The 17,119-nt window shown below is 36.2% G+C and overlaps 1 protein-coding gene across 2 annotated transcripts in view; it reads right to left on the bottom strand.

Annotated features, from left to right (window-relative positions):
* Nucleotides 1-11,364: 11,364 nt before the first annotated feature.
* The window catches only part of PHKB (phosphorylase kinase regulatory subunit beta), a 57,829-nt gene continuing 52,074 nt past the window's right edge, over nt 11,365-17,119 (bottom strand). For both annotated transcript variants that reach the window (XM_030457455.1, XM_030457454.1), the window contains exons 28-31: nt 16,407-16,536; nt 15,907-16,014; nt 14,716-14,856; nt 11,365-12,376 (exon numbers count right to left, since the gene is read on the bottom strand). In XM_030457455.1, coding sequence (XP_030313315.1) covers nt 12,239-12,376; nt 14,716-14,856; nt 15,907-16,014; nt 16,407-16,536 — 517 coding nt within the window. In that variant the 3' untranslated portion in view covers nt 11,365-12,238. The remainder of the gene's footprint in view (nt 12,377-14,715; nt 14,857-15,906; nt 16,015-16,406; nt 16,537-17,119) is intronic.

The following is a 17,119-nucleotide window of genomic DNA, read 5'->3' on the forward strand; positions in this document are numbered from 1 at the left end:
TATTCCCAAGAGACCGGTTGGAAAAAAATAATTGGGAGATCAGTGCTATATGTGCTTGGCATTCTCAGAATACTGCTTCACTAGCAAATGTTAGTAGTGTGGCACTCATAATGAGATTATTGTCTGTAACAAAGTAAACACAACTAAATTTATTACATTAGCAGCACTGGATCGTGTAGGAGACAACTGCTTAGCTTGATGGCCTCTGAAAAGTACTGTTTTATACCATTGACTCTTCATGTTGTAAATGGGGAATGTGGCCTTTACGTCCTGGGTCAGATACTGTCCATAATAATCTTAAAGCTTTATGCAGTTAACAGCTTGTGGTCAGGGTGCGTGTATATGGCCACAAAAAGAGAAAGGTGAGAAGGGAGAGTAGAAGAAAAAAGTCATGGAGTTTGTAGCCTCCCAAACCAACAGGTTTTGCAGGAGGACAGAACATTAATTGAAATAATGCTACCACCAGTAGGAAAGGAGCTGAAGTTGTGGAATGATCAGTGGTAGGTAGTGTTAGACAATTCAGATAATGCAGGTAGTGCAATATCTAATCTCTTTTCAAATTAGTTTGTGCATGGGAGCCCTTCATATTAGAACTTGATTGCTTTTTGAAGTGAGCAGTATCTTTTGGAGATTGTTGATTGTTTCTTCGTTTCCCATTGCAAGAAGTAAGCTTTGCCAAATCCAGTATAGAATAACCATTGCAGAAAAATTATTTCCTCAAATTATATTTTATGTAATTTCTATTTGTACAGTAAGGAGAAACCCACAGAATAGTCTAGCTTTTATTAAATCCCTCTAATAGTATTTTTAGATGTCCCAGTTACTACTAAGAACATGAGGTAAACAGTAAGTCTAGACTTTGAAGCTATTTAGTATATTGACTCTCCTCTAAATATAGAGAGACAGTGTAATTCCTTTACTTATAAATACTACTTTGCTTCAGCTAGACTTTAATTTAGTAGAAATAAATGTGGGGTATGGAAATGCTCTAAGTAAGCAGATGTCTTGATTGATTGCTGGTAAAATGCAAACCTTGAAACGGAGCATTCTTCAAAGTAAATAGCTTTTTCTTCTGCAGCATTAGTAATTTATTTTTGTCCAGCATACTTGCAGGGAAAAAAAGTGAGTATCATATCTCTTTTCCATTTGCAGGTCGTTACTTTTCTTTGCAATCTTATTTATTTTTACCAAGTTGCTGTTCTGGACTCCATATCTTCTGCACTGTCCTTTTCTGTGAAATTTTCTATTTTAAAAAGGCACAAAGCTTTTTCTGACAGTTCTTGGATGGATGCTTTTGCAGAGAGGAACTGAATGAGTTCCAGACAGCAGGTTGTGAATCTGGTTTTTGCTTAGGTGAGCAGTTGTGGTAGTGGAGAATATTACTGCTCTTAAGGGTAGAAAATCAGAGTGCTTGTTCTGAATTTGCAGAACTTCAAATCTCTAATTAATGTGAGGAGCCCTCATTACATTTTCCCATGGTGATTCAAGTAATTTGGATAAAAAGTATGCCTGCTGTGCTTTAGATTACAGTGGAAGAACTCTTCAATTTAGAAAGAAGTTTTATATTCAAGACCTACCACCCTCAGCCTGTGATGCATGTCTCAAGATAATGAAACCAAACTGTTCCAGACAAATTCCATTTAAATAATTAGCATTCAAAGTTGTGAAGTTATTTCAGACTGTAAAGTTCATGCAAGTCTCACGTCAAGTATTTTGAATAGTTAAAAAATAATGTAGTATTATTTCACAGTGCTTTCTAAATAGCCAAGGAGGAACTTGTTTATATAAAAATCTTGAATTATATTTTGAAGAGACTGATTGAAATATTTCAGCTTTTTAACTGTCAGAGAGATGATATAGTAGTCAGATGAAATAAAAATTAGTAAATAAAGCAGTTGCTGGAACTGAAATCTTTAAAGAAAAATATGAGCATTCACTAGAAGATAGATACAAATGAGGAATGGGATAAGCATTCTAATGAACAGTACTTGCGCAGAGTGGTTCTGTGCAAACCTGCCTGTGAGCTAACTGAAGTATGTGTTTCTTTTACTTGTAAACATTATTTTTCCACTTGAGAAATCTTAGTAGGAATAACTAGCTGTAGGAATTAGGCAGTTTGACCTGAAAAGGAAGTAGTAACATTTTGTCTAGGATGTGAACTTTTTCTAAATAAATGAGTAGACAGCACTTGCTGACACCCTAAGTAATTTTGACAGGGACATCCACAGCTTCTCTGGGCAACCGGTGCCAGTGTCTCACACCCTCACAGGAATTAATTTTTTCCTGATGTCTAATTTAAATCTTCCCTCTTAAAGTTTAAAGCATTACCCTTTGTCCTATTGCTACATGCCCTTGTAAAAAGTCCCTTTTCAGCTTTCCTATCTGTACTGGAAGGCTGCTATAAGGTCTCCCTACAGCCTTCTCTTCTTCAGGCTGAGTAACCCCAACTTTCTCAGCCTGTCTTCATAGGAGAGGTGCTCTGGCACTCTCACCATCTTTGTGGCCTCCTCTGGACTTGTTCCTAGAGCTCTATATTCTTCTTGTGTTGAGGGTTGTGGAACTGGACACAATACTCCAGGTGGGGTCTCAGATAGGCAGAGTAGAAGGGAGCATCACCCCCTTGACCTTCTGGCCACGCTTCTGTTGATGCAGCCCAGAATATGGTTGGTCACAGTTAACTGCTGATGTGTTAGTATTGTTTTCTTCTTGTTAGCTGAGTATTTCTCCTCGCATCTTCTTGTAGATGATTTATGACAATCTTCAGTTTTAAAATATTACATCCTCTCAATCTGTATAAATAGCCTTTTGGCACCTGTGGCTTTTCCAGGATTAATTTTGGAGTTTTATTTCCTGATGCTGTAATTAATCTTCTGTGAGCTGTAAATGTCACTACACAAATATTTTTACAGCATCTTTACTGTTGGGAAGTGAATTAGACAATTCTTGCCTGTTCAGGCACTAAAAAAAGAGAACAGATGCAATGCATGCTATCAAGCTGATATTTTTTGGTAGTAGTAACTTTTCATTTCTGTGTTAAATTGCCTTGGAAAAACATCATGTCTGTGTTCACATGCAGTGTGTTTTGTCAAGAACTGCAATTGCTGCCTAGCTTTCCTTTTCTTCTATAACTTAGGTTTTGTGATATGAAAAAACCTCTATGGAAGAAGTAGTAAACAAGAAAATTTTTCATGGCTTAAGCTTTGAGTCCCACATTTATCTAACTGATGTAGCCTGGGTATTTACTGATATAGCATGCCATGATAGATAAATTATCCTTATGTGCTTCTGGGTATCTCCAGCAGTCTGTAACAGTAAGCTTTATAGTGCCACAAGCTAGTAACATAGTGCATGGCAGGATTATTACAGGGAGAGGTATCTGAATTGCAGAAATAAATTTGTCTTCCCCAAAATAGCTTGATGCTATTTCAGTCTTTTCCTCATTTAACTCTAAATAGTTCCTGTCTTGCATTGTTGACATTCCCCACATTAGCATCTCATTTGTTTTTTTAAACCTTGCCAGGCAGCCTTCTAATGAAGATGTATACAAATCCCTCTACCTCTGGTTAAACACCGAAGAACTAACATGGAGCTGAAAGGAAAGCCTTGAAAGTTAAGTAATTCTGTTATGAGACTCATTTTTGTAGCACTTTAGATAGATTTGTCCTCTTTTGTGGCCTAGCTCTCTCATCCTTTATACAAAGAAAAGGAGAGATGTGTACTCTCCTAACTAAACTGCATGGACAGAGAAAAAAAATACACCTGTGCTAGTGAAGCCATGTTACTTTACCCTGAGTGTTTCCTTTTCAGTTTCCTGTTATCCTTCATGCATTTTTTCTTTTTTGCTAGACCTTGCTGATACTCATTAACCAGGAAAAGACATTTTTGGATGGGAACCTGAACAGTCCTTATTATCTAAAAAAAATTATTTGAACCATTTTGTCATTACAGAACTAAGATTTCACATTTCCTTCCTTCCTTCCTAATTTACACTTCTCTTACTTTTGTGACTTCCTTTGAAGTGTGGAACAGGTGGACTGTTTCTGTTCCATGGAAATTTTGATTTTGGAAATGTTGCTTGTCTTTCCTAGTAGAAAGTTTTGGTGCAGTTAGACAGCATGTATTTGGGGCAGAAGCTTTTGTGGAACAGACTAGTGTGCCCAAAGACCAGCCTTTCAATAGTAAATAACAAGAAAAACTAATTGTACCTCGAGTTTTGAGAAAAGAAGGTAAAAAAAACAACCCACATTTGAACTGTAGCTGCCATGTCTAGCTGCCTTCCTAGTGCTAAGGTTCCAGAGGAAAAGTAAGCTAGATACAGGGTATTTTTTGCTAGTCACTCTTCTTACTCTTACCCTAAGTTAAGATTTTAAGATTTCAAATATATGTAACCTTTTGCTTAAAGAGTTTGTTAGAATGTTGGTTTTAGCTGGTTACTGAATGTAGGCTTTGAATTTCTGAGTTGCACTTTTTTAAATTATGAAAGAATCAGTAATACCCTTACTAGAAAGGGTACTAGGAAATCAGCTTCTTTTTCAGAGAAGTTTAATAATTAGTACCAAATTTTTAAGAGGAAGTTACTGTAGTTTAAAATAAATGATAGAAGGAACTGCCTCTCCTTGCAAACCTTGCGCATTTATTAATCTACATGAAAATATTGTCTGATGAGAAGGGAACCCAAACTTTCCTTCTTTGCACTTAGTCATGTTTTCCTATTTATTTAAGAAGCTTCAACTGAACACAGCTGTTTCCTCACTGGAAATGACTAGCATCAGATTTGCTTACACAGTGATACAGAAAGCATAAAGAGTAGTTTAAAATGAAGTAGTACACATCCAAACAAATAAAAGCTAATAAAGCATATATTAAAGTCTATCTTGATTATTAATATTCCTCTTTGATTTTTTTCATCCAGCCTCTGTTTTTACCTGCTTGCAGTCATTCTTGCTCAGTCTTGTTACTTACTTCAGTGTATTAAGTATTTCCAATGAGTCATGAAATCATATGAATCATAAAGTTTGCCCCCTGAACTTCTGCTAAAGGCAGTGTGTAATATCTCCCGTTTGGTGTTTTTTTAATACTTGGCAAATATTCTTTAATAAACTGTTTTAGCTTGATTCAGAATTTGTGTCTTGAGAGAATCCTGTTTTGTAAATACTACAAAAAGCAAAGCTGAAGATATTTGCAAAGCACCTTTTGTAGTTGTCCTAAAGGTAAACAGACCTTTTTTGGTTTTGTGGGGTTTTTTTGCTATTGTTGTTCTCACTACAAAGTGAGCTAATATTCCATATTTCTAATTTTTGTTGGTGTTGTAAACCAAACTGTATAACTGGAAAGCATGTTTACCTGTTAATATTACCAGTCTTTCTTCTGCTTGTAGTCTTTCTTGCCTAAAACAGAAAAGCAAAATGTATTTTCTTCTCTTTTTTTAACCTTTATTTTAGCAATGTTGCTAAAACAAATGCTGGGTGAGCTTTCAACCAAAGAATTTCTAACATGTCTGCTGTCACCAGGGTTTTTGCAAGAGGCTGATTTAAAACAATGCTCATTTTAAAATTTCATCTACTCTCTTTGTGCTGAGCTAATGGTTGTATCCATGGAAACTGGAGGGGTAATGCTAGACAGCTGCAGAGGTAGAATTTTCTTTTAAAATTTTATCTAGATTTGTCAGTACAGCACTTCACAGACCACGTCCCAAGACTGCAGGCTTGGGTGTTTGAGATTTTCTGGAAGATTATGTAAAAGACATGGTAAATCTTCTGAAGTAATTTTCAGTTTCATGTCTCCCTGTAGACTGTTATTTAACAAACCACACACTTGAGCTAACACAATTCTCTAACTTTTTAACAGCTAGATAGAAATAAGTGCAGAGAAATGTGACTTGGGCCATCAGTGGCAGCCCCAGCGAAAGAAATTACGTAAAGTTTTGGAAATTGTTTCCTATTGTTCATGGAGAAGCTGATAGAAGCTCTCATTGATGAAACATAACAGCTTTAAGCAGTTCAACCAAATGTATTTGAAAATACTGTGCAAAAATCTTCTCACTGGCTCACATAGTGCCAGCACACAGTTTTAACAGAACTGGTTTAGCAGTACTCTCATAAAATTCATGTACTGTTTGTAACTGCATGCCTTTTTTTTAACATAAATATGTAAAACATGTTATTTTAAAATATTATCAGGAACAGTCTGTTGTGAACTTGGGCATTAAAGGGCAGTTCTAGGGTGGTCTGGATCCTGCTGGTACTTTAATATAGGCATAGTTTATTCACAAGTACTTACCTTTTGGGGAAGTCTAGGTAATTCAGTACTTTCACACATCAACCATATCCATGCCAACCATGCCCCTAGTTTAATGTTTCCACTAAACCTTTTGAGTTTTTATGAAGAAATTTAAGAGAAACTTAAACAGCTGTTTGTCGTGTTTTCAACACTTCATAAATAAATAATGTATAATTCTTATTCTTGAATGACCACCATGATGCTGAGATTTAGAATGTATCAACCCAAACACTGTAGAGCATTCACAGATGGAATTGAAGGTTTCTCTCATCCTCTTGAAATGTGTTGGTTTTCAGAGTAGTTTTGTTTAAGTAAATCTCATTTTGTGTATCTCTGGAATGCAAAGAGCCAGTCATTCTGTTAGTAGACAGATCTTTTGCCAGGAAACCTTTGTTCTCTCTGCCCTAGGTGAATCCTCATTACTGATATTTTGTACAGCTCTCACTAGATTGGTTAAGTTGAATGATATTCGATGTGGCTCTGGGAATGTGAATAAAACTCACAGAAACTGTATTGTGCTATAACTGAAGCTGTAGTGTTGGTAGCAAAAGGAACAAGGCATAAGGCTGAAGTCTTTTTATAAAATGAAAACCTTAAATTTAGTAAGCTTCATAAAAAAAAAAAGACCAAAGACTGTGGAGATAAAATGCCATTTGCTCCCAGAAGCATTCTACTGTCATAACAGTACTAGATAAAAAGACAGGTCTGTATTATTTTCCAGGCTCCAACATTGGAAGATTTTTATGCTATGTTTGAGATGTTGCTGCTTCCCTTTTAGGACTTTGTCAGCCAAGGAGCTCCACTGCAGTTCTGCTGGCCGGTAATTCATTGGCTGTTCATAGTTGTTTTTACTGTCATACCTTCTTGATGTTTTGTAAGATAATAGAGGCCAGAAAGCAGATTTTAAAATCGATTTTCCTGTGCCTGGTGCTTGCAGAGAGCAGGGCAGTCACACCCAGCCACATGACAAGGTACCTTTCTTGTGTTCCTTTGCCTGGCTCTCTCTATCCAGCTCTCTCATATTTTACACTCGGACCTTCTATGCCCTTTGAGAAGGGAGAGTGCGTTCTGTATAGAACCACACACAGGGAGAATGAGTCCTTTTTTAAGGCCTCAAAAGATACATGATGACAAAGAGTGAACAGCAGTGCAACAATTGTACTTTTTTGTTAAAACTCCCAGATCTAAAGAATAAAATAAGTAATCATGAAGAACACGGGCAGATGGAATTTCACATTAAGAGCTTGTTGACTTTCCCCATGTTAATAGTCTAGTTTTCAAGCAATGGAAATAAAACATAGGGTAAAAATCACTAGAAGTAAGACTAAACCACAGCAAGTACTTAATCATTTCACTTGTATTTAAACCCATGAGGTCACTTGTACTGAAAAGAAAACCATGTAATGGGTAAAGACATTTGTTCACAAAGAAAAGCATTTTGAATTTAGTTTGCTAGTTCAGTCTGGAGGCATGGGGCCTGAGGGATCCTTTTTTTGTGTATTGTTGAAAACCACTTTTGTGTCTCTTTACTTGCACACTTTTATGTCCTAGCCAGAATGTTAGATACCCTGCAAATATATGAGAATTGCTGTAAACATTTTCTTCTTAGTTTGTTTTTATTATTTATCATTGATCATAAAACAGATGCATGTAGGTTGAAAGAATGTGCTAAAATCTTCTCTAAGCCAAGTGTTAATATTTCCTTTATAAATTTTGCAGTGTGATTTATCTCCAGGAAATGCAATTTCAGCTGTGTACCATACCTAACTAAATACATACTGTCAGTCACTGGAACTCAGAAAACTGTTGGGTTTGCTTTTCTGTGACTCAGATTAGTTGTCTCCTACGAGAGTCTGAAGTGCAGCCAGATGACTCATATAGAAGCAATACCAGTAATTCTAGGTTCTATTGGCATGGCTGACAGTTCTGTTGCACTTAGTGATACAATGGCCTTACATAAGCAAATCTGGAGCCTGAGCCTCGAGTACTGTGTCCAGTTCTGGGCCCCTCCGTTCAGGAAGGAGATTGAGGTCCTGGAGCAGGTCCAAAGGAGGGCAACCAGGCTGGTGAAAGGACTCCAGCACAGATCCTATGAAGTGAGACTGAGGGAGCTGGGGGTGTTGAGGCTGGAGAAGAGGAGGCTCAGGGTAGACCTCATCACTCTCTCCAACTCCCTGAAAGGAGGTTGGAGCCAGGTGGGGGTTGGGCTCTTTTCCCAGGCAACTCTCAGCAAGACAAGAGGGCAGGGTCTCAAGTTGTGCCAGGGGAGGTTTAGGTTGGACATTAGAAAGAATTTTTTTATGGAGAGAGTGATCAGCCATTGGAATGGGCTGCCCAGGGAAGTAGTGGATTCTCCATCCCTGGAGATATTTAAAAAGAGACTGGATGTAGCACTCAGGGCCATGGTCTGGTAACCTCAGTGGATCAAGGGTTGGACTTGATGATCTCTGAGGTCCCTTCCAACCCAGCCAATTCTATGATTCTATTCTATATAGTCCCATTCCATTTCAAAGTGCAACTTGATTGTATCTTTCAGTTTCTGGAACATAGCCCAGATTGGACACACATGCACTATTTATCATTCTTCATCAATGCAGAAAGTGGGTTTTGGGGGAGCTGTCTTAGAGAATTGTTATTTTATCAAATAAGAGATTTAATTGCTACCTTTTCTTTTTTTTTTCTTTTTTCCTTTCTCCAAGATCAGGTCAGAAATTATCCTGTGTGTATATGGCAAAGGGTGGGCGACTTGTCTTACTTCCCCCTCCATTTTGAGAAATAATGCACTTTTACAGAATGCTTACATAAAAACCTCTTGCAAACCTTTTAGGAGTCTTTCTGATTCAGGAAAGACACATCACAACTGGTAATCCACAGGGCAAAGACAATGGTTTTGTTAAAATTGAAGCTGATTGAGTTTGGTGTTGGTGAGGGAAGTGCATTATGGGTGTTTTTATCAGGAGTTGCCACTGCAAGTTGGCATTTCTCTTTTTTCTAATAGCAGAGGAAACTGAATTTCTCCTGTGGTTTATTTAGCTTAATTAACTTGATCTTGCTCTCAAAAGTATCTGATGAGAGAATCTGGAAAAAAAATTGTTTAAAAGCAACCCGTTTTTCTTAATAGCTTTTACTCAAAGCCCTTTCAGCTGTTGTTTTCCCATTGTTTGAACAGATTCTGCTTCCCCTGTTAAGCAGAATGTTTTTTCAGGTTTTGCAGAACTGTAAAGGTGTGTAGCACGGAAACTGAATGGTGTGAACCAATATTGAACCCTTTGGGATTCATGTGTTTAAGGACAGCAGCAACCATTTACCAGTAGCTCTTGTAAGTACACAGGGGACTCTATCAATTGTTGCATCTCCTATTAGTAATCTGCAACTCCAAATGCATCTCATTGTCTCATGTTTTTGAAGAAATCAGGACTAAGTTTGTTAAAAATTAACCACATGTTGCTCAAGCTATGGCTGTTTAAAAACGATCTGGTTTACATATATTTATTTTCTGCTACCCTCTTTATTTTCACCAAGGTTTCTCTTTCCTCTGTGATTTCAAATATTTTATAATGTAGAAAAATGCTTACTTTAGTAGAAATTATAGCTTCTTTTCCAGTTGTCTTGTGTTGTCTTTAAACACTATGATTTAGTAGGCATGCTATGTGAGAGCCATTTGTATGGAGCTCCTTTCCTGTCATTGCTTCAGAAAGAAAAAAACAAAAATTAATGGTATTGTCCTTTTTCAGAGAATATGAATTCTGCTGCATTTGGTATCTCTGCTAATCTATGTACTTGTTCTTATGTTGTAGAAGTTGAAAATTTGCCAAAATGACAATTTCATAAGCTGCATTTTCAAAGCTGTAAAGGAAAACAGAAACTGTTTGCATGGATATTCATTCCAATTTTGTATAAGGAAAAGTGGTGACTGAGGTTTTCATTAATTTTCAGCTACATTGTTCAGACAAAGATCAGCAAATTTGAGACTAACTGGGAAGTGGAAGTACTAAAGGAGTAAAAGCAGAAGAGAAGTAGTAAGAAATGGTAAGTGATGTAAAAATGCAAAACTACTATTCTGCTTTTTGAAGACTTAATGTACTGTTACATTTTAAATCACAATCAACAGCAAAATCAGTGTACTGCCAAACACAATGCCAGTGCTCCTGCAGTAGCTTGTAGATTTAGTATTTAGGGGATTGTTTCCTTTTAATAGGATTTACAGTTGGTAGACACTAGTTATGTTCTGTGTTTGTATGGCAAAAGATGAAACAATTTTAAAGAGTATTTTTAAAACCAGAAATAAACATGCAGTTGGTAACTCCTACGGCAGTAATAACTAAATAAATTGAGGATATGTTGGATTGCTGTTTAAACTAGTGGCTTATTGAGTATTTAGAACTGCTGTTGAGTCTGCTGTTTAATTGTAGCTGCCTTGATGGAGTCAGATCAATGCTGCTGCCTCTCAGACAACATTCTACTATTAAATGTACTAAGACACTCAGTAATGTATCCAGCAGTGAGTAACTAGTGTCTACTTCTGATTTTTCCTTCCCTGTCCCCCTTGCCAGCCGTCCACTATTCTTTGTATGATAAATGTATTCCATCAGGGAAGAACAGCAGGACCACTGCTTTTATGAGCCTAAAATTAGTTTTTCCAGCTTTACTCACTGTCCCCATCATTTGACAAAAGATTTGTGTCCTCATTAAACAAAAATTGTTCTACCACTTTGGTTTGTGAAGGACTGATTCTGTAATTTCTGAGGAAGTACTAACCCCTGCCTAAGCATGTTGAAATAAATACTTCTCTCAAGCAATGCTCTCCTTCGCTTCTGCCACTAATTGCCCCTCTATCTCTAAGTTAAATAAGCTGCTTTTAATATCAATATATCAACAATTTATTAACTGTTGAGTTGTAGTTGGTTACTACTAATTTAATTAACAAAATTAAGGACCAGTACATTTTGTGCTGCTCAAAAGGGCATTTTAATGTTCATTCAAGGGGGTTTCAGTAGCGTATTAAAGGTTGCCACAAAAATCAACATGAGTCTTTGCATGTAACTTCATGTGTTTTATTGGTAGGTTGTTTTTTTGTTTGGTTGGTTTTTTTTCTTCAAGCATTTGCTTTTTATTGCTTTCACCACAACAAAGCACATAGCATACAGTGTTTTCACACATTTAGAATATAGGTAAAGCTATCGTGAATGTAGTGTATGTAGTGCATGTAAGATGAATTTTTTTCATTGTTCATGTTAATTTTAAGTACAGCTTGTTTGCCCCTCTTTTTTTTTAAGCAAACTTTTATCTTGTTATCATACACCTCCTTTGTTAACTTACAGATGTTTTAATAATGGGAAAACTGCAGTGATATGTGTTGCTAGAGATAAAAGTCACTCTGTCAGGGTGAAGCTTATGTATTAAGTTATAAACTGTTAAATTCTTTAAAAAAACCCTACATATATGCTGTCAACTGAACTGATACAGAAAATCTGTAAAGAATAGCAGCTATTTAACCTTCATTTCCAATTTGTGTGCAGAATAATTAAGAAAAAAATCTAATTTTCCTATTTCCACATTGACTGGTATGCATGCTAGTTATGGTATTTTCTGAATTTAATTTTCAATTTACAATAAACTTGTTTTTAATTATAAATAAATAGAGGTATAAAGGCAAAAATTCATACTGTATTTCTCTTGAAGTTATCAACTATGTTAAATGCATAAATTCTAAACACAATCCCATTCAACTTAATCAAATATCATAGGGCTAATTTCATGTGCATAGTTTCATGCTGCATAGTTGAGAAAGAGAAAAAATAAGTAGCACTTAGTATCTTTAATGGCACTTCTTTCAGCAAAGGATAGTGTGCATTTGTATTACTAGCCAAGATTAGTCTTCAAAATAGTATTTTAATATATGCACAAAAATCCACAGAACACTAAATAAAGCAACAATTCCTACGTTGTGTCTCAAGCTTTAGCTAATGATACAAGGATCATCATTGCTTGCTTTTACTTCCCCTTCCAGCAATAAGGTGATCACAGCCTTACTCAAGTAGCTGCATGTTCCCTTTTTTCCCATTGGGTGAGTGTTGTAAAATGCAGTCATGTCACCCTACAGGAGAGCAAAAAGAGGTTACCATTAGTGTTGATCATGTAAAGCAGCCAAAGAGAGGCAAACCAGGAACACCACAAATATTTTTCATGCATGTTTTTCTTACTCCAAAGTTTTTGTACAGTTCTGCACAACTCTCAGAAATCTCCCACATAAACTTAACTAACATAGCAAAAACAAACCACCAAAATGCACTGCATGTATTTCTTTATTGAGTTTTCCAATACTGCACAGACATTTAAAAGAATATTAAGAATGTGGTGTAGCAGGTGTCAGAGAGCAACTGTCCTTGTAAAACATACAGCCACATTCTTATGTAGTAGCTTACTGCACTACTGCCACGTCATTCGAAGCCCAGTCCTTAAGTGGAAATGTATTTAGTAAAAATGGTATAATTTTCTTTTTTTTTTTAATCCAAGAACCAGAGGTAGCACGTGAACTAATTTGTTCATCAGATCAACAAACCAGGTTTCCTTCACTGAACACCTGTTTTGCACAGTTAATGATAGAACATCTGCTTGATCTCAACTTGTATATTGGCTACTATAGTAAAGGTTCAACTTTAATTCAGGGAATTGGTTACTTTTCTTAAATCATGGGCAGAGATTGTGTGGTGACAATATTGGACACATAGTTTTAGGGTATGTTTGAAATTACCAGAGTAAATACTTTTGACATTTGTTACATGTTAGCAGGAAATTAACGAAGTTCAAAATATTTGCAGTAATAGTTCCATAGAATATCATAATTCTGCTCTTTTAGCAGTTTTTGGTCATAAAACTTGAGACAGAATATCATTAGAATAGTCCTAAATAGGCTGCAATCCTATTGCAAATGGCAAACCATTGGCCATATATATACTTGGGAATACGAGAGAGTAGGGTCCAGAAAATTTTAGTGCAAGGAGCTAGAATTTCCAACAACCTTAAAGATACTATTTGCAACTCTAAATTGGAATTTCTTTCCAAGAGACAAAAAGGGATCATTCTAAGTAGGTCTGGGCTTGGAAAAAAGTCTATCACTTTAATAGAGGATAGAGCAGTACCAATACAAATTGGCTTTTGCACAGGATTTTTCTCTCTATGGTCACTGGGGATTTCAAGCTAGTCACCGAAGTCAGTAGCATATATTCAAGAAACTGTGCAGAGCTGGCTCTTAATGGCCATTTGTGTGGGTGATAAGTCTGATTTTGCTACAGCTGCAACCAGAGTCATTACCCTCCAAAATGGACAGGCCAAAAGAAGAATAATTTCAAGAAAAATGTGTCCTTAAAACAAAGGTACTGTGCAAGATAGTATGTTGCCAAGGTTGGATATCTAGTTTGCTGCCAAATCTTACTAGAAAAAAATTGTGGTAAAAATAGTGAACCTTGTAACTTCTGAAATAAATCCTAAGGAGCACATCCTTCCTCATCTTTAAAGGAGTTACATTCAGCAACAGGAAGCACTGTTATGAATGATGCGATGAATCAATAGAATATTCAGAGCTAGCACAGATATCTCAGAATATATTGTGTACAATAAAATGCCAGACAGTGAGAAAGATCATCTCAGTGGCACAGGGACTTGTCCCACTGCTCTACTCATATTTATACCTTCAATCAGTTCAATTAACTTTTTCTCTTCATTCAAGAATTACAGAGCTTTGAGACACCAGAACTTGTAGCAAGAACATCTAGAGATCTTAAAACATAAAACTTTAAATCCTTAAAAAGACATAAATCTTTAAAGTGAGGTAAATCTTAAAAGCTACTTAATGATCAAGTTTAATTTATTTGGATTTTAAGCCTTAGAGATAAAAAAGGTTACTAGATCATGAATGCAACTCTGACACAAAAATCAGTAGCTAAGAACAGCTTTGTATTTCAGGTTGTTACACTGGCACTGTCAATATGAGTTCTTTGCTTATTAAACTGTTCTTACTATCTGTGTACATAAGATTCTAAGCTCACACTCCCTTGCTGAGCTTTAGTTTTTTCTTTTTTATTATTCTCATCTCTTCTCTGTTCTAGTCTTCCCCCTAATTAATTCTTCCCCCTTTAATGAGTATTACAACTATTTCAGCTTTACCCAGACTCTCATTTCAGAGGTATATAACATTCTGAGTGCTCTCCTTACCAACCATTTTGAATTCACAATTCAGCAGTGAATTAAATGCTTGTCTTTTATGTCTGCTTACAGGCTCTTTGCAGACTTATGCAGCACTTGGGTATATTAGTTTCTTATTTGTGTTCCATTCCAAACTCCTATCACTTGTTTTTTATGCTGAACAGCAAAGAATTAGTATTTATAACTACAATATGAATGATGAATTCTGTAAATGAGCAGTATTTTACTCACTTGTTTTCCATCTTCCTTTGAACTGCCGTGGCCTTTCTGAAAGTCATGAAATGCTTCTCGCACTACTTTGTCCAAGTCTACTTTGTCCTGGAACTCTAGCTCAGGATTTCTCTCCAAAATAACAGATATAACCATCAACAACTGGAAGGCAGAACAAGATGGTAAGACTTCAAATTTAATTTTTAAAAATTGAGGTTATGTAAAAGCACTGTTAATAATTGCATATGCCTCTTTCAAGCAGGAAGTCATTTAATAATGGCACAGGTAATAGTGCACAGATAATAGAATTCTGACTTTGATAAAAGAATCACTGAAATAGCAGGCTTTTATGAAAGGTTACAATTTCTGGTGACTGCCTAGGAAAGGGCACTTTATAAATGATTGACATTTACATCTGACTTTGAGAGCCAGGGAAGTTCTTTTCCAGTTTTTTCAGTTCACTGTGTGACTGCCACAGTGCAGTCTGTGCTCAAACAATGGAGAGGGTGAAAAGCAGCATTTGATGTTTTGACTCATAATCACATACAGTATAATCATGCTGAGACAAAATTTATAAAAAACAATTAGAATTTTCAGTTCAGGAGAATTTACATTCCTTATATCTGAAAGAGGTTTAAAACAGGAAGGTGAACATTGTGCCATAATAACTACAACTGGGCAGCAGAGTCTATATGGGTCATCTTGGGTTTTAATAGTTGTGTTATCTTAAAGCAAAATTTGGGGATGTTCCAGCAAGCAGCATGACCATTAGTTGTTAGCCAGAATTGAGATGGATTTGATTTTACTGTGCAGGAATACTCAGAAGCACCACAGGCATGTACTTGGGAACTAACAATGAATGCTGCTGCCAGCACAGATGTCAGTTACCAAGGGTACAGATGCTCTTGATTTGTTCAGAAAGTCTGCGTTATGTGCAGCGGTGAGGAAGGAGTTTAAATAGCCTCTTGCTTTACTGCTAGGTCTGGGAACATAAGGAAACTGGAAGGTAATTGATTCAGTGGCATAAAGCAACTTAATAGACAGCCTCATCAAAATGGGAAGCAAGGAGCTATCACAGCACAAGCCAGTATCTCAGAGCATTCTTTCCCTAGACCTAGACAATTGTCAGGAAAAGGTATGGGCTACAGAATTGAAGAAAAGCTTAACATACTTATGTGCATTATAAAAATTCAGGTATTGTAGACCACAGACCTCTACAATAATTTGTCTATATTCTGGCTGGTCAATATTTTGCAGCATATCTTCAACCAGAAGGGAAAAATTCATTTCATACATTGTCATATCCGATAAGGTTGGTTGCTGAAAAACAAAGAATAGTTTTATTCGAAGACCATTTGCACATTTGCATTAAATAAAACCAGCCCCAGGTCAAGCCAGTTTGCTTGTTAAATAAATAGTACTCTAGAAATACGACCACTGTAGAATTAAAAGAAAGGACTACTTCTCAGTGTCCATGACTGGGAAAGGATATTCAAGACTTACACTTTTATAAATGTGTTTTAATAGAAATAGCTGACTGCCATTTTATTCTATTTGTATTTTACTCAGAATGAAAAAAAAAAGTGAAAATAACTTTTTTTTTTTTTTAATCATGGCAGGCACAAATTGACCATATAGCATAAAACAGCCATTACTGGTACAATAATTCATGATGAAAAGTTGGGTAGAGCAGAAGTAACTGCTAGTTTTACCTGTGGTAAAAATTTCCCTGCCACTATTAAACCATTAGGGGTTCTTTCCAGGATCTGCCACACCCGATCATAGAATCCTGCAGGAGTTCTATTGAGACAACCATCGATCTGTCTGCGGTTTCGACAGCTTCTGTGGGGAAAGGAAACAAAGAACGTGAAGTAAAAAATTGTTACAGCTGCAGAACCAAACCATGTTCTGTGGTGTAAGCCAGCAAGATAAGCTGTGACATCAAATACATATTAATAATGCATAGGCAATATATGTTGTGCTTTCTGGTAAGTTACACTGTAAAGCAAACAAAATCAAGATGGTCAGCATATAAGGGTTAGAATGTTATTGTTATGTGTGTGTTTGTGCTTTATGCAGCTGGAGGAACAGAACTGTGAAATCTACCCAGTGCCATACAGTAACAGTAGTAGGCTGAATTCCTCATGTCTGATAAATTTAAGTGGCCATAAACTGAAATATACATACACCTGAAGTCACTGTGTGGTGTTCGTTAACAGCCAAATTTATACACATTGCAATATTATATAATATTGTAGTATATTGTACTATAATAGGAAAAAATTCATTATATAAATACTACTCAATTAAATTTCTGATCTATAAAATACAAAATGCAATGGATAATGGATTATAAATACCTCTCGTTCTAATGGAAATGCTGGGTTAGAAAAATGCATTTCAGCAGGACTGCTGAAGGTAGAGG

This window comes from Calypte anna, chromosome 11 (assembly GCF_003957555.1).
Source record: "Calypte anna isolate BGI_N300 chromosome 11, bCalAnn1_v1.p, whole genome shotgun sequence".
Lineage (NCBI taxonomy): Eukaryota > Metazoa > Chordata > Aves > Apodiformes > Trochilidae > Calypte > Calypte anna.